Below are 18763 nucleotides of genomic sequence, written 5' to 3'. Positions count from 1 at the left end.
TTATGATTACTTACTTTCAAAGCAATGACACGTTGTGCTCAAATGCAGTAAGCAGCCTCCCATAGCACCCACTTACAAGTGATTATTAAATGCATCGATGGATTCCTTCACTGGAAAATCAATTCTATCGTCAACTTAATATCTTGATTTCTAAAGAGTTTTCGTCTTGCTTGTAAAGGACATCTAAAACTGCACTGAACGTTGCAATCCCTCCCCCGCCCAACTGCAGTGAAGAGGGTATTGATGGAAAGAAATATTTCTTTACTGAGATGATTAACTTTGTGGGGTGATTCCGCTTCGATTTGTTTAGGTAGGGCTTTCCCCCCGGGAGCTGCAGGAGTAATAAACGCGTTAAAATGTTATTGTCTAATGATGTAAAGTTAGGTGGAGGAAGAAGCCAATCTAAATATTATGTGATTAACAAGGTTTTATCGTTGGACTCATTGTCAGATGCAGAGATCCAGGGACAAGGAATATCGAATGTTGAATCAAAAACAATAACGAGAGAGAGAGAGAGAGAAATGAAAGGTTTCTCCTGTTGACTCTTCTGCTATGGGTGCAATACGACGTGTTTCTCACATGTTCCTCCTAATTACCAGCAAGAAAGTTCTGCTCTCGCCAGTGCTCTTGCTGGGTTTGGTTTAGTAGTCAGTCCCATATGAATCACACTGAACACGCAATCCCACTCCTATCTGAGTGACAGCTAGCCGGCGCTCTGGCTTCTTCTTGTCCCTTTAAAATCTGAATCCAAGGGTAATGATTTATCAAACTCTTATTATCAAGAAAATGTCAAACGAAGGGCACCTTGCTCTGCACTGACGCAAACCCAATCTTTCCCAAGGAGCTATAGAAAGCTTTGCTCTTGGCTGAGCAAAATTCAGTCTATCAATCGCCTGTACTGCTGTTTTTACCTCCACCCGTTCAATCTGTTACTATTTAAGACATGGTAAGTGCTCGTTTTTCCGTTTTTGAGATGTGGTTAAGTTGAGGGGAGAGTTTTTCTTTAGAATTGACTTTGGCTATACTCTATGTAGTTTCTATTTGTTAATTTCACGTATTACTTCACGTAGAGAGTAACAGTCATGCAAAAGTATCAGAGGGGTAGCCGTGTTAGTCTGGATCTGTAAAAAGTGACAAAAGAGTCCCGCGGCTCCTTATAGACTAACAGACGTATTCTAGGTTGTGGGTGAAGGGGCTGGTTTCAAATGGGAACTGTCCAGGGTGCTGAAAGGCTACTTTCCACTATGGAAAAAACCTTTCTCAACCGGTAATATAGCCAACATAAGAGAAGAAAGAGAACGTATTCAGAAACGTATGTACTTTAGACCTCAGTAAAATCGCTATCGAGTTCTATGCAGTGTCTCTGCTGACACTGTGTGGGTTTGGAGATTGTTAAAGATAAGAAGCATATATGCAAAGAAAACTGTATCGGGCAATTTTCTTCTTTGAAATGTGACATTGTAAAACAAAGAGGGGCACACATTTTTAACAAGAAATTGTTAAATGGTGAGATTTAGCAGCTTTTTTGTTTGTAACTAGCAATATTTAACCAATCAGGCTATCTGCTATTTTCGAAAATTTTAGATCTTTAAGACGAGCATGATTTCGAAAGCTTATTTTAAAATAATAATTCAGCATTTGTTATGGTATAGAATATCCCTTCATCGTGTTGTCTTTTTTCAATATTTAGAACGAATCTAGTATCTTCATTGGGAATATCGGGAATGCTAACCAATATTATACCAACTATTCTGTTTGGTTCCAGCATCTCTAGCTGCCTACAGGGCAGCTTGTTTATTGCCTATAAAAAAAGCCAGTGTGCATTGTTGAATGACAGAAAGGAAATGGGGCGTAAAATTAAAGAAGCTTTCTGCAACGGTGATAGGGGAAGGGAGCATTCTACAGTCGTGATGTGAAATCCAACAAGGTTTGGAGGCGCAGAGCTGTAGAAACATTGTATAGAATTATAGGTTTGCAGTCTCTATTATTTTTGTCTCCCGGTTATCTTCTCAGAATATTAGCGTTTAATGTGATCAGGCTACCGAAGAGATCCGTGTAGACTGAAATTACTGCAAAATCTCCCTAACCACGGTTAGCAGCAAAATTGCATCGCAGTTTTATGCACAGTGCTTATTTGTGAAATATCAAAAAACAAAATCTTAACGCTTTTCTTTTTTTGGTGTAAAGTATGTTATGTTGTCATTTTAGGATTACACCAGTCAAAAGGATATGAACAAGCAGGTTGTCAACAGCCCCGAAACAGTTGCCCTTGGACAAATTGAAGGTGCGGGAGTTATAGGAACCAGCCCTGAAAATGAACAGCAGAACCTACCTTCAAAAGCCCCGTCCCAGTTGGCCAAGGTCTCCAGGTCTCTCTCCAGCGACAACAAAATGTCTCTATCTGAAGAAGCCAAACCGAACGATTTTGAGAGGACCAAAATTGGGATCTGCAAGCTCAGCAGCACCCCAGTCCAAGCCAACTCCACCACCCGAAAGGATTCTGTAGAAACCTTTCCGCTAAAAAACATCCCCAGTGCAGGAAACCAAGGGCAAGCCAATCTTCTTCACTGCAAAATCCCCTCTTTGCAAAGCACAGACGGTGAAGCTAATCAAAGTCTTGGTAAGAGCACACTGGAGCAAAACAATGCCAACAGCGGTTGGGTGACCATGAGCCAGAGCACCGTGGTTTTGGGCACAGATGGGAACACTTCTGTTCTGCCTGGCAGTGTTAACGGGGTAAGTTATTTCTCTGTCGCTTTCCCCTCCTCTAAGTGAACCGGGTGGATCACACGTGTTTTGACACCATTGAGCAAAGCTCGTTAAAGTACATATGTATTTGAATTCCAAGTTCTAAATGCCTAACACAAAAAAGGTGATTTGGGCACAGTCCAAGGGGGTAATTACTGATAATCTCTCCCTCTCAAAAGGACCCCCTTATAGAAAGAAAACGGTGTGACTGAAAGTATGCAACGGGAGTTTCTTTGCTGCTGATTAATAATCATTTGTTAGCAATAGGAAAATGGATGATCAATAGTTCAAAGGCGCGTATTGAGCGGTGCCTGCCCCTGAAGCTCAGCTGCAATGGGGTGGTTTTCTTAAAATGGGCGACGAAAACGATCCGAATTTGCCCGGAACGAAATAACGAAGCTCAGAATACTTGTGGTTGAATTCAGTTGCACATGGTCTTCTTCACGCTGGGAAGAAAAGTTTGTTTACCTAGTTTTTTTCAGGTCAACTCTCCCTTTCTGGGCTCAAATACCAAGAGATTGCCCTGCCGTTCACTGGCCCCGTTTATAAAAGCTTTGCATTGCGCTAACACCTCTGCGGGTGTTATTACCTGTAACGCATTGGAGGCTGTAACCAAAAACAAGAACAAAATCAGCCAGCCATTCCGCAAACCCTACCAAACCCTGTCCCTGACCAGCCACCGGGCTGGGGTTGGTGATCAATCACTCCCTCTCAGACAGCTCAATCGTTATTTAGGGTCACTGAGCGGCTCCTAGGCATTGCTGAACGATGTGAAAATGTGGCTAACGCGCACCTCACACTCTCCCCTAGCAGGGGCTTCTCCCAGTGGAATATAATCCGGGAGACAGCCTTACTCCGGGGTTCAGAGCTCCTTAGTATTACCAATGCGATGGGAACGGCGCTGCGCTTTCTCTTCCACATGGACTGGGGACATTCGTATTTAAGGGAAAGAGGCGACTCGGGATCATTCAGCAAAGATCTTTGCTGGGGTGGGGTGGAGCGGGAGAGAGCGAGCCGGCCTAGCTTTATACCAGATGTTTCCATGCTGCCAAACTGTGGTGGAGTTCTACTGACTCTACTGGTGCGCAGGATCTGACTCGTGAGGACCAATCAGTTCTGGCTCACTGGGGGACCGTTCTCCTCAGAGCAGCACGACCCGCAGAAGGGCAAAGCAGCTCAGGTACACGCCAAATATAGGTAACCTGGGTTAGATTTTTTTCCAGAAAGAATCGCAACAGAAATCAGTTCTCTGCCCATCGGTCAGGAGCTGGAATAAAAATTCAAGGCCCTAGAATTTAAGTATCAGAAACACCAGGAGAAAATTCACGGCTGTTCATGGAACTCACATGGAAGGAGTAAGAAGCACTGGGCCGAATAGTTCTCGCTGTCACTAACCCCTCCCCAATTTGAAACAATGCCCAAATTGAGGTCCTCTGTTGCTTCCACTGAAGTCAATGACAAAAATTCTCAACAGGAGCCAGATCCAGAGCAAGGTGATTGTATCCAATGACACCGAGAGCGCCCAGAATTATTGGTGTAGATTGCATGGGGAGGTGGGAGGGTGAAGACGAGGAGTCTGCTTGTTATACATAGTAATATCTCTTTGTATTGGATATTTTCTCTCTCTCCTCTCCCCGCAGCAGCTGGTCTGTAATAATGTCTTCTTGCTGGGCCAGGTAATTGCAGAACTGAGATTTTTGTTTGATCTGAAAACAGCCACGCTGACAATGTGTTTTTCCCCTCCACCCTTCAGGATGACGATAAAGGGGATGAAAATAAAGCCCGAGGGAACTGGTCTAGCAAGATGGACTTCATCCTCTCCATGGTGGGTTATGCAGTGGGGCTGGGCAATGTCTGGAGGTTCCCGTACCTGGCCTTTAAGAATGGGGGAGGTATGGCTTTTCCTGTCTTTATACACCCTGCTGCTCTTCAAGCGATACTGAGCCAGCAAATAACTTGTCGGGGCGGGGAAGGGGAAGGGGAATGGGGCGAGAGGAAAGTGCCTGGGAAAAGACCTCCCCCGACACCTGCTCTTCAAAACATAGCAACGAATATCCTGTGTCAATTAAAGATTTAGGGCTAGACCAAACCATCGTTTTTTAAAAGCTAAAATTCACATTGACTTCAATGGTCCTTAGAAAATAGCATGTTCTTAGCTTTTTTAAAAGGAGATGCTTTCCTACTTAATACTGGCCAGAGAGAGAGAGAGAGAGAAAATGAACAAACACATTGATAAAATTTGAGCACCGGATTTCACTTGACTAAGAACATTCCAGCCAAAGTATAAATTTAAAATAAATGCGTGAATTTAAATTCAATCGCATAGAAGCGGTTCTAATCCAAATACTTGACTTTGGAAAGCGAAGGTAAAATAGGAGAACCCAAAGTAAGTATGAAATAAGAGGAAATCTCTGCAAAATCTGAATCAAAATCAACTCTCAATAATATTTTAGGTTGAACTGCGCATTTATTTTAAATCCCACTTCACTACCTGAGAAATAGTAATTTTTAAAAAGTTTGAATAATGTTCAGCAAAGTAAAATACAAATAAAATAAATCTGATGAAAAAGCAGTGTGCAATTGTGTTGCTTAACCCGTTTTATTATAGAAAACGCAATTTGACTTGAAAACCTCTAATTAGATTTAAATAGTCTTTTCTGTTGAGTCCAACAAAGTCTTACAGACAATTAGAGTGTTTGTTTTTCTTTAAAAAAAAAAAGTTGCGGTAATTAAGCAACTCTTACCACTGTCATATGGTAAAATATAGTGGACACGCCTGTAATTGTTTAAAATACCAGATAGACTACAAATCCTTCAGTTTGTGAGAAGTGGATCATTCACATATTTCTGCCAAAGAATGACTTACTGAACTCCGATATACAAGAGGTTTTACAGAGAAAATCCTTTATTAATTTTATTAAAGGAAATATATAGGACTTTCACTGTAAATCCTTTATATATCAGAGTTCAGTAAGTGATTCTTTGGCAGAAATAAGTGTATATAAAATTTAAGATGGGTTTTATTCCGCACCCCCCCTTTTAAAAATATCACATTTTCCGCCCATATTGTAGCTTCCTGTAAATATGAGAAATCAATGATTGTATTGAATTTGGTATCTTCTCACTGGATGAAAACATGTTTATCTTATGACACTCAGAACCTAGGTCCTCCTTTTTTTCCTGTTGCACTCAAGCCGATACACATTCCTTGCAAAATGCTGTATGTATACATTCTCTGCATATATCGAAGTGTGTATTAGGTAATTACACACAGCCATGAATCTTCCCCTTTAAGAGCAATTTTCCTGCAGTAATAAGACTAAACTTTTTGAAAGAGATCCCTAATAGTTTAAATCCTTGATTTGGAAATAAACTCTAGAAATGCAACGAATATATATTTAAACAAACTTTTATCCTCATCAACGTGGTAATTAAGTGACTTTTCCAAAGAAGCATATTTATTGCCTCGAAATCTGACTCACTGCCCTGGCAGTAGTTAATAACTGTCTATAGAGGTTCTGTTGGGGAGTCTTCCCAAGCTTTTCTAGGGTTTACTGGCGTTAACCAATTTCCTGTTGAATACAATTGTGTTATAGAAGGATTAAAAGAAAAAAAATACAGACAACATTGGAGAGGGACAGTGATTGGCACTCTCATTGTTAACCCTTCTGGGCGAGCACCCCAGCTCAGCTGTTACAGAAGAGCATGCTTGCTCATCTCAGCCTCGATTTAGACCCCTTATGTTGTTCTAATACACCAGAATCTCGGTATAATGGGTGTAAAGTTGCCTTATTCCCCACATTGATCACTCCAGCTGGTTACACCAATGACTCTTGCCCTCACGCTCACCGGAGACGGGTTCCCTTCAAACACAGACAAGGAAGCAAGACACAGTTGCAGTTGATGATGAGGGGAATTGACGCTAATTAATTAAATGGGGGTTACCACCTGCAGCGAGACTGGTATTCATTTTCAGACAAAATAAGAAAGCATGGAATGTGGCAAAGTACAGAAATAAATTCATAATACTCCCGGAGAATGAATAAGGAGCGATTCATATAATTAGAACAGGACTTTTCTCAAGACCTTCTTAATGAGTTAGTCAAACGCATGGCGGTGAGCAGTATGTTTAAGATGAATTTACTGAAACAAAATGCCCTACAGTGTCCCTTCTAAACAGATTAGAGTACGCGGTGTTCTCACTGCAGCAGCCCTTTTTCATCCGCTAATACTCTAGTGGAGTAGGTTCTTTTAAGACTTCCTAAATACCACGAATCTTTGTTAACTTGAATGCTGCTTGATGCTGAGAATTACGCAGCTTGAGCATTTCCCCACTGCAGTTCAGATCTTTCTTCTCTTTTCCCCAAGGTGCATTTCTTATCCCCTACTTGATGATGCTGGCTCTAGCTGGAATACCCATTTTCTTCCTGGAAGTTTCACTGGGGCAGTTTGCTAGTCAGGGACCTGTGTCTGTCTGGAAAGCTATCCCGGCCTTACAAGGTGAGCCTCAGTCCTCCCTTTCACGTGTAAGAGAACGTCTGTAGAGAAGTGTGAGTTGCCTGAAGCTTTAACAGACATTTGTAAAACATTTTATTTGGCATGGCATTGTCACTTGAACCATGCATTGCAGTCTTCATTTGACCTTGGAATGTTATTACAAAAGGGAATGTTAATTTAACTTGTCCTCTTTTCTTAGGAAATCCAAGTAATATTTTGTGTTAGATTTCACAATTATATCATTATTTTATATAACAGATTTAAAAAATATACATATACTGATCTGTATTCAATAAGTGACTTGCATAGCCAATGCTGGGGTGTTGTTGCTGGGCCTTCTGGGAAACGGTTTTTGTATGTGCAACAGCTGAAAAATGTCTTTCTGCTTATGATATGGTCAGGTTTGGATATTTTACAATCCATTGATAGTATATGTTTGTAATCAGGAATATGTGTGATCGTACTAGCCTTTTGTCTCCTTTCTTTTTCAGGCTGTGGCATTGCTATGCTGATCATCTCTGTTCTAATAGCCATATACTATAATATTATTATGTGCTACACACTTTTCTACCTTTTTGCATCCTTTGTACGTGTATTACCCTGGGCTTCCTGCACCAATCCTTGGAATACCCCAGACTGCAAAGATAAAAACAAACTTTTATTAGGTAAGTTGTGACACGCTTTTTAAAAAAATTATTTTAAAGGACGTTCCTTACAAGTTGGGTTGGAGGAGATATTGTACCTATGACGCTTTATTAGGAACTAACACTGCAGTCCTTATTTCGACAACAATCCCACTTATGTCAGATCCTGAATGTCATTGGCAGTATCATTTGATGCAGTTGGTTTAAAGTGATATGTATAATCATGCACTCTTCTCTCAGATCCGTTGGTTGAATTTTGTTTGTTTGTTTTATTTGGGAAAAAAATCAATAATAAAGAAGGCCCCAAATGACCTTTTAGCCAAAATGGATTTTTGTCAATTTTTTTTCAGTTCTCCCATGAAAAAATTGGAAGCTGAAAACTGAAATATTATTGGTGAGGTTTGGTTTTCAATAAAAGTTTTTGGCTTTTTATGAAAACTTACAATTTTTACCAGAAGCCAAAGAATTTTACTGAAAACTGGTTTAGAAAACAGAAACAAACAAAATCTAAAAACTGAAAATTAGTGGGGGGAAAAAGTTTTTATACTTCCCACAAAAATAAATGGCATTTTTTTATCAGCTCTTTTTAACAGTAATATGGTACTTGCAAGTTCCTTTTAGGTTCCTTCCATCTGTGCTTCCAATATCAGATGAATTTTAGTGCATTAGGACTGGAAGTGCTATGCCAGTCACCTGCTTGTGCCGTGGAGCATTTCAATGAATCATTTATGATTGGGTATTCTTTATTAAGTGCTGTTTATAAAATCTCTTTAACAACCAATAATTTTTAAAACATGTTTTGGGAGGGTGGGGGGTAGAAGACAAATGTAGTTTGTGTACTGTGATTCAGTACTGACCAGCTCAGTTGAGCTAATTTCACCCACAAAGTAATCCCACTGCTTTAATTTCTAACTCACCAGGAATAAATCTTTCCCCAAATATCCGATCATTGCACAAGTTTCCCTCCTGATCTGTTGGAGCAAAGCAGGCCAGAGTCACGTGTTTCATTTTATGACTATGGCCACTGTATAATCCACCAAAACTCTGCTGTAGCAGATTTAAGGCCCTGTCCAAATTTCATGTAAGTAAATGGAAAGACTCCCATTGACTTCAATGGGCTTCAGTTCTGGCTTTTATAAAGTTGATACATTCAATATTCATTGAAGTATTTATATTGATTCATCTTTTTAATCAAACTTACTTTTTTTTAACTATATTTGCATCTCTATTGTGTTTGAGTCCCGAAAATATTCCAGCAAAGGAGTGTGCTAGCAAGAATGGTCACTTGCTCATTACTCAATAGTGGATTTTAAGTGGCTGTTTAAGGAAAGCCAGTTTCCAATTTGTAACTGTACTGTTCAGCCTGAGCACCTGATTCCAAGAGTTTCATTTGGTCAGAGAAAGGAAACCTACTAAGTGGCATGTGTATCCAATCTAAACTGCTTGCATTGCAGATCTTGAGAACTCACAATACACTGTGCTCACACAAGCTACGGATTCAGAATTATTTACAGAAATTATTTAATACCTAATTTCAAATAACTAATAAATTCAAGAAATCTGTGACCTGTTAGTGAATGATGCACAAACTGGACTGGGAGAAAAATTAATGGAATACATTACACCTTATGATTTATTTGCTCAGCTTTACAGGACACACATGGCAACATAAGAAGAAACAAGGGAATTGCTTCTGAGGTTTAAACCCCCATGTTGTATGGATATAGGGCTCCTAGGCACTATGGTAATACAAATAATTTATAATAACTAAAACAAGTAGTTAGGGAAATTTTAATAATTACTGATCATGCACTGGAGGCCTGAACTCTTAAGATTTGATCCTATACTGTTGATGTCAATAGAAAAGGGCCCCTAGGGACCAATTTCAAATGGGAGCATAGGGATAAATTCAGCCCTGATACAATCCCAATTTTTTCGATGGAGTTGAGTGATTACGCTAGGGTTGCATTTGATCCATAGTACAATCTGACTCATACTTCTAATATTCTGAAGTCTGTCTTTCACATCTGCCTGGGACCTCCGGATAAGCAGCCCCCCTTGTCTTTTCAGGCATCTAGCGAAGACAGCTGTTGAACTGTGTGCTAATTCTGTAAAGCCAATGCATGATTTTCATATATTTGCTTGAAAATTTGTAAACATTGGCCTCTTTTAAAGGTGAAAATGTAAAGCATTAAACTCCCTTAAAATATTTAATCTCTTCGATGTCAAAGAAGCCTGAGAGAGTACAATCTGAATGCAGTGCTAGGGCTCCCATTCAGCAAAGTACTTGAGCAATGTGCTCATCCTTAAGTATGAACTGCCCCATGGAAGACAGTGTGACTCCTCAGGTGCTTAAAGTTAAGCATGGTTCTAGACAGGTTGTTGAATATAAGGGCTTTGTCTTATGAAGATGTAGCACAGGGATGATCAGATCTCATTTTAAGGATCCTTTATTTCTATCTGTAAAGTTGGGAGTGACAACTGCAGGTTTTTCTATTGGTTTAATGTGATCAGTTTCTCTGACATGTTTATCCTTCAGCTTGCTCAGCACCTGAAAGGTTTTGCCTATCTTCAAAAATTAGCATCAACTCTTGAAAGGCAGAGATTGGTTTCAGCTTTCTTCTACAGAAAAACAAGCACAGTTACCACTGGACTTACTTAAATTGCTCTCGTCTTTCCTGATTTCAAAAAAGTATGGTTTTAATTACTAATGTTTGTCCATGTAAATGTAATTTCATGTTAACATCTTCCAAGGTAGTGTAATCCTTATTTCTGTTATACGTGCAGTTTTGATCAATAGCACTGCATGAGAAGACTTATTTGTACATGGTGGCAGGGGCTTATACTTGAAAGTACAATTGTGCCCTCTGCTGATTTTCAGAGGATAGTGCAAGGAAACTGAAAGCTTTACAGAACTAAGCTATCAAACGTTAATGCTGTGCAGAGTTGCTGCAGTGCAGCAAAAGTGACCTTAGGTGTCACCCTATGAAACCTCCTATGAGCTGGTTGCAGTTAGACGTGTAGATTAATAGTTTCTGTTTGTAGCACAGATTTCAAAGCCTCTTACTGTTTGTGATCATTGTGCTATGGCTCTCTAAGGCTTAGTTTCATTGGAAATGGGGAGAGATGATTCTAATACGTCTGTATAATATATTCTGTGTGCGTGTCAGCAAGGTGTATGTGTACAGGCACACATGGTTTTAGATTGGATTGGAAGGTTTTCTTTAAATAGATATATTAATTATTATAGTGTGTCCTGTATATTTGTGCACTTTGCATGCACAGATAGAATTATTAATTATTATAGTGTCTATTTAAGGAAAACCTTCCAATCTAAAACTGTGTGTACCAGTACATATACCCCTTGCTCTCGCTCAGGCACGCACACTCACAGGGAATATATTTTACAGAAGTATTAGAATTGTCTCTTCTCATTTCCAATGAGAATAAGCCTTAGAGGGCCATAGAACTATGATCACAAACAAGTAAGGAACTTTGAAATAACTGTGCTAGAAACAGAAAATATCAAATTATGCATTTAACTGCAATGAGCTCATAGTAGGTTTCATAGGGTGACATCTAAGGTCACTTTTGCTGGTCTTCATATCTGCCTGCAGGTAGAGCTCAGGGGAATTATGGACGTGATGATATCATTAGAGTCAGGGGGGAAAGGAGATGACAGCTCAACACATCCTTCTTTGCTGGTTGCTTTGCAGTGTGACAATATCCATTTCAGAGAAGTCTGGGCTTTCCTCTTATCAGAGAGCTGAGCTTGGCTGTGTCAGGCAATACAAATGGGAAATGATGCCCTGCTGGTAGTGCTTAAACACCTATGAAATATTTTTGTATTTCATGTTTCTTTTGTATGGTCTCAAATAATTATTAAAATTGCCAATAATGTTATCTTCAGGAAGGAGTTACACTAAACAGAATCATTCTAACTGAACATAGAGGTTTAGAATTATGTAAATTCTGAGTTAGGAAGTTTTTGAGCTTTAGAAGATATGGATAAATATTGAGAGAGAGAGAGAGAGACTATGCTAGCTGTCTGGCAATTCAGCTTAGAAAATTTATACTTCCTACTCAAATGAAATACTCTTGAATTAACAAACTTGTTTGTTTTAAATTTGTTGGTGATCTTTGGGAACTTTGGCAAAGACCATCATTTCTGTAATCACAGAGGGTTTCTGTTCAGACTAAAGTAGCCCCAGATCACATATGGATCCAGATCCGATTTGAAGACCCTTAAAGTCTGGGGATTTTCAGATCTGGAATTTATTTGCATGTTGTAGGGATAAGTATTGACATAACACTTATATCTGAATCCAAACTCTCCCAGAATAGATCTTAGGGTTTGGTTTGAACCCATATGTGGCTAAGATTCAACCATATTATCTTATTTAATATTTACAGTGGTGTGTTTTAGAGTACAATTGTTTTTCATAGGTATAATTTTTGTTGGATCTCTGTCTCTGTATTTACATCTGTTTAGTGGATGGGACTCCTGGGTTCTGTTCTCAGTATTGCCACAGATTAACATTGTCCTTGGGTGAGTGAACTGGGGGTCAATTCTGCATTATTTGCTCACCCATATCTTCCATTGACTCAAGTCCCTAAACTTCTCTGTGCCTTAGATTACCCATTGGTGGAAAAAAAGGATAACAATGCCAACTATCTCAGATGGGTATTGAGACTTAATAAAAATTATATTTATAAAATGAATTGAGATCCTTGGTTGCAAGGTGGTATAGAAACGTAACATATCACCATTAAATAGATCTACAGTATAAGTGTATTTCAGAGTTGTCCCCATCAGTCCCTAAAATGTTTAGTCGAGTATTTTATTTGTACCTTTTTCTTAACAGATTCATGCATCATTGATGACCACCCAAATATACAGATCAAGAACTCTACTTTCTGTATGAGTGCCTATCCAAACTTGACTATGGTTAACTTCACCAGCCAAGGAAACAAGACTTTTGTCAGTGGAAGTGAAGAGTACTTCAAGTAAGACCCCTATTTGATTAGGAAATGTCAGGTTACTTTTCTGCTATTGAAATGTGGGGATCAAATTGCGTGGGTCACTTATGACTGGTTCCAGAAAACTGGAACTAGAGCATGTGAGAACTGACCTTCAGGCATGAAGGATAAAGGAGCTAAGTTTCAAGAGAAAAAGGACCATCTTTTTTTGTTTTGTTTGTACAGTACCTAGCACAATTCAGTCCATGACTGTCTCTCTTAGGCACTGCAACAGTGCACATAAATAATAAATAACAATTATTAATAAAAGGTATAATAATACATGGTGAAATTCACTGAAGCCTTTGGGGTAGCGCAGAGAAACTTCTCAGCACTATAAGCGATGTCTAATGTAGATCCTTACACTGGGATAATGCAGCTTGCAATCATTGTCACTAACTTTTTGACTCTCAGGTACTTTGTATTGAAGATTTCTGCAGGGATTGAATATCCTGGTGAAATCAGGTGGCCCTTGGCACTTGCTCTCTTTCTGGCTTGGGCGATTGTGTACGCATCCTTGGCTAAAGGAATCAAGACATCGGGAAAAGTGAGAATATTTCTTTACCACAGTAAACCAGTAACAGTACACTATGTTGCTTTAAATCCATAGCACTTAAACTATAAGACAGTGAATCAGTTGGAAGTTGCTAAAAGCAAAAGTTTTTATGGGACCTGACTGGAAGTTGAACTTACTACGTACCATCAGCAGGGCCAGTGGAAAATGGCAGGAAGAGAGGCTGGTGTTACTTTATGGAACATTTTGAGAGGGGATGATCCCATGTTATGGGAAGTTCATGGAGTGATCTCATTTTGAATCCAGGCCTATTTTCCTTGTACACTCAAGGTTGGAGCTGGGCAAAATGTTTTGACGAAAACCTTCTTTGAGCAAAAATGCAGATTTGGTGACAGCGAAACATTTTGAAAATTTGTTTTGATTTCACTGAATTGTTTTGTTCAAAAATTATGAAAAAATTGAAATATTTCATTTTGCTATTTAAAAAAATATTGAAATATTTCATTTTGCTATTTTGATTTTTGATTCAAAATGATCTCCTTTAACTTTAAGAAAATTTAAAAATTATTAATTCTTAAAAACAAAATAAAACATTTTGTTTGAGCAGAAACTATTTTCTTTCTTTTTGATTTGCCAACAATTTTGAAAAGTGCCATTTTTGGTTCAACCCAAAATGGTTTTTTTGGAATTGCCAATGAACCAAAACATCTGTTATTTGCCCAGCTCTACACAAGACTTCTGTTCACTTCAGGGGGAATTCTAGGTGCAGGATTGCATCCCAGATGGTTAACTTAACTCAGTGCTTCTCAAACTGTGGGTCAGGACTCCAGAGTGGGTTACAAACCTGTTTTAATGGGGTTGCCAGGGCTGGTGTTAGCCTTGCTGGGGTCCAGGCCGAAACCCAAGCCCAAGCACGACTGTCCGAGGCAGAAGCCAAAGTGCAAGCCCCAACACCTGGGGCCAAAGCTCAAGGGCTTCAGCCCTGGGTGGTGGGGCTCAGGTTATAGGCCCCCACACCTGGGGCTGAAGCCCTTGGGTTTGGCCTGCTCTCCCCCCCCGCCCGGGGCGGCTGGGCTCAGGCGGGCTCACGCTTTGGTCCTCCATCCTGGGGTTGTGTAGTAATTGTTGTCAGAAGGGGGTCGTGGTGCAATGAATTTTGAGAACCCCTGATAACTAAATTTCAGTGAAATGTTCTATTAGCATTTGCTCCCACATTCCCGATTGACTAGAATGCCAGTGGAAATCGGCAGATATTTTTGGTGGGATGTTCACTCCCAGATCTGCAGAGGCTTTAACAGTGATCCACTTCTTTTTTAATGTATTTGGCAATTATGTTTCCAGGAGACTTGGACAACCTTTCATATTTCTGTTCAGTGTTCATAATGAAAGCCCCATTAACAGTTACAGTGACACTTATGCAATTATGGGAAATGTCTATGCAGTGACAATCATTTCTGCAGTCATGAAAATTAAGCAACTTCACTTCATAAACTGGGGGAGTCAAGTTCAAATCTGAGTCCAGATACCCCTTGTTTCTCAGGAAACAGTCATTACAATGTAGCTGTGGAATTTCAGATACGACAAGTCTTGCAAATTGAGTACAAGAGGTACAATTTCTAACTAAAATTAAGCCCCATTTATGTCTACCAGGAGAACTTTGTGTCAGGATTTTTTTTTTCAGCCACTGCACAAATGTGTTTCCAATCAAACAGGAGTTGCCCCATCCTAAACAAAGAAATGTAGTTTCTCCACTGGGCAGTTAATTCCAAAGTACTTTGAAAGAAAATGATAATTCATTTACATATCAGATATACAAAGCTATCAAGCTAAGAAGAGACAGCTGGCTACACCCCAGCAGGGAAGAGAAACGTCATCTGAGAAAGATAGAAGCAGAGTAGGGCCAACCCTCAAATAAGCATCAACTGGAATAAAAGCTTGACATGTAGAGGCTTGAAAAGTGAGGCTTAATTTTACTTAGAAATTCTATCAGCCACCCCAGGTGCAGCCAGGGCTCCAGCTGATAGCCCCGGGCAGCTGCTCCCCCGCCAGCCTGGGAAGTGGGAGAGGGATCCCCACTTCAGCACCCTCAGGCCTGGGGAGTGGGAAGAACTCTAAGGAGCAGAGGTGAGGCTGGAGGCTGCAGGGGAGGGGCTGAAATGAAGAGGATGAGGGATGATGGGGTGGAGGGGGATGTACTGATGATGGGTTCTGAGCAAATGCGGTGAGTGCTGGAAGGATGAGCTGAGGGTGGTAGGGATTGATGCAGTAGGGGAGATGAACTGAGTGGTGGTGATGGGAGCTATTGGGCTGAAGTGAGAGGGGTTGGGTGGGAAGAAAACTGATAGGGGATTGGGAGACAGGATTAATTGCTGGATAGGAGATGGGCAGATGTGGGGGTGAGAGCTCCTGCAGCAGAGGCCTACAATCACCAGTACATGTGGGGGAGTGGGTAACGTTAACTGTCACATGCACACACCATGGGGGAGTTCAAAAATCAAGAGACTGACCTAAAAAATACAATATAATCTTTTTTTAAGATGTCCTGATTTTAAGGCCAATCTCACGATTTTTGGGAGTCTGACTCAGATTTTTGATCTTTTGAAGTTGGCAATGCTGGAATTTCCAGGGGTGGGAGCAGGTCTTCTCACTCCAGGCGTGATGGGGAAAAGTTGCTTTGTGAAGGGTATGGGCAAGGGTGTGGGAAAGAAGATCCAGAAATGAATGAACTGAGACTTGCATATAGTAGTGAAACTGTTTTTTTTTTAATGAACCTAGAGTTCATGGAAAAACTCTGGCTTGTCAGCATTGGAGACTGAAATTCTCCATGTAGCCACAGAACAGGTTCAGTCTGGCCAGAAGTAATAAAGCTCCAGGGTCCTACCAATCTGCCACAAGCCTGTCCTGTGGGTTTCACCTCCTGTAGGAAAAGAGGGTCATTCAGTCTCCAACCCACTTGAGTTCTTGACAACCCATCACAGTAAGGAAGCCCACTCCACACAAGACCAGAAGGGGTTAAGGCAGCTAGATAGACCAATTAACTGCCTAGGTTGCACCTGGAGGAGGTGGACAATTGGACACGGCTCAGCTGAACAGGAACAGGTGGGGCTGGATAAAGCCCAGGAGCTGACAGCAGAAAGGAGCTGCAAGGGAAGTAGTTTGCAGTCACTCCCTGGGAGAAGGGAGATGTGTTTGAGGCTATAGAGGCAAGTAGCCTACAGTTGTGCAGCTGGCAAACCCAGAGAGGGGGGGAGAGCCAGAAAGGTGGGAAAAGCACCAAGGTATAGGATAGTGCAGACCCTGGCTGCTGATCAAAGGGCCCCAGAGCTGGTACCCAGAATAGAGGGTGGTCTGCGTTCTCCTGCCAGCCACTGAGGAAGTGGCACAGACCAGGCAGTGGAGAGTGGACTGCCTGGGACAGTTCACCCTGAAAGATTTGTGATACCTTGGAAGGGGAGGTCTGTAGGGACCTGGCTTGAAGCTACAGCTAAACTGAAATGAGTGCCCATGCAGACTTCTGTACCAATTTACCTAAATAGGCTTAAAATGAAACCTTTAAAGCAGTGCAACTTTCTCATGTAGACAAGCCCTTAGAGATGAAAGGCTGAGCCATCCAGTTTTTCTAGTTACTTGGCCATATTCATGTTTAGTGTTACTCCTCTGACATTAGGGGAGTTATATTAGGGATGAATGGTGCCTATGGTTTTCATAATAGTCCTTTGTGTGCAGTTGGGGTTGGGCGTTCATTTGGTAGAATGCACTCTTTAATCATGCTACCTTTCAAATAGAACAAGCCAAATTCAGATCTTAAAAGCAATTTGGATGAAATAAAAGAAAGGGATGTAGAATTATCCCCTTTTCTATTTTATTTTTTAATTGGAGATATTTGTCTGCAAAGGCTGTCTAACATAATACGGGAAGCAGTGCACTGAATTAAGAAGCCATACAGTGGCAATCTTATTTTTCACCCGAATTAATTAGAAAAATGGCATATTTCAGGTATCTGAAAACTACAGCATCTTATTTTTCTTTTAACTGAAATTTTCCACTGGCCACCATTATAAGCTTTGCAACTGCATGTTCCTTTTTGATGAGTAATTATTACTCAGTGAAAACAATATTGCTGTTTGGACTTTCCAGTCAGGTGTGTATCTATTTTGGGAATAACTCAGTGCTGCGATGTCTACTGCCCACTCAAAATCTGGGCGTTTTCAAATTTATTTTTTTGGAAGAGATCAATATCTAGATTCCTAACCAGAAACACCTCAAAACACGCAGTTAGTGATGACTTATTCATTTGTTATACATTTATATCAAAATTAATTATGACATATTAATGTACATTATCTATAACTGTGTTAATAATGTGCTGAGTGTTTATTGACTGAAGTTCCATGAAAAATGCTTCCAGTGTCATTAAAGTCAATACAGATTTTGAGATTGCGTTTTCGTTAAGATGTTTCTTCCACACATCCCATGATCACAAATATTCTATGATTATACATATTTTCATAACTAAGTGATTAAGGAGCTTAAATTCCCTTTAAAAATGACTTAAGGATACGTCTCATTAAAAGTCATGTGACATAACGATTATAACACAAATTTTAAATATTTACAACCAAAAGACCAGGGACCAGAATTATTTGCTATTGAAATTCATGTAGAATTTGGAATGAGTAAATACAGAAAATTGTGATCTGTTTGTAGGCTGAAAAAAAAGAGATGAAATTTGTTGAGTAAACTATTTCATTAATTTATTTGCCCAGCACTAGAGTTTATCTGGTAATTAAACTATTTTATCGTATTGTCTTTTTGGCATGGTTATGAACTGTATAAATGATTATGCTTTGGCACAATCATAATTTTATATTAACACTGCAATGAGACAAAAAATTCCGAAGATATGGCCCATGGATGCTTCGTGTATTCCAATGAAACTCTCCAGCAGGGGTTCCTTGTACAAAAGCTTAGGAGACAGAGAGGAGTAGGCTACCAATGGAGTAAGAGGGAGGGCAATTGCTGATCTCAGAGTGGGTTCAAGTGAGATGGAAGCTGGGAAGGTATGTTCAAAAGTCATCTCAATTAAGGGGGTTGAGGTGGAGGATCTCAGTCCCAATAAGAGATTCAGGAGCTGCATGATATAAAAGATTTCAGTTTTTAGACCCTACACCATAGCCTCTAGCAGATCTTGACTCACTCAGCATTTTTTATATGACCAACTGGAACAACTCTACATATCAGTGTACTGAATAATTCATAATTAAATGAGAGATCAAATGTGTTCAGGCCATTAGATACTTAGGGCCTGATCCAAAGTTAATGGGATTATTTCCACTGACTT

General features: G+C 40.1%; 1 protein-coding gene across 1 annotated transcript in view; it reads left to right on the top strand.

Annotated features, from left to right (window-relative positions):
* SLC6A5 (solute carrier family 6 member 5) overlaps positions 1–18763 on the top strand; it is a 60312-nt gene that overhangs the window by 4974 nt on the left and 36575 nt on the right. Inside the window, exons 2-7 of the mRNA XM_054026164.1 lie at positions 2209–2736; positions 4502–4640; positions 7117–7248; positions 7737–7910; positions 12755–12896; positions 13323–13455. Coding sequence (XP_053882139.1) covers positions 2209–2736; positions 4502–4640; positions 7117–7248; positions 7737–7910; positions 12755–12896; positions 13323–13455 — 1248 coding nt within the window. The remainder of the gene's footprint in view (positions 1–2208; positions 2737–4501; positions 4641–7116; positions 7249–7736; positions 7911–12754; positions 12897–13322; positions 13456–18763) is intronic.

Source organism: Malaclemys terrapin, chromosome 4 (assembly GCF_027887155.1).
Source record: "Malaclemys terrapin pileata isolate rMalTer1 chromosome 4, rMalTer1.hap1, whole genome shotgun sequence".
Taxonomy (NCBI): Eukaryota; Metazoa; Chordata; order Testudines; family Emydidae; genus Malaclemys; species Malaclemys terrapin.
The sequence above is the reverse complement of the archived record's forward strand: the minus strand, read 5'-3'. Positions and strand labels throughout refer to the sequence as shown.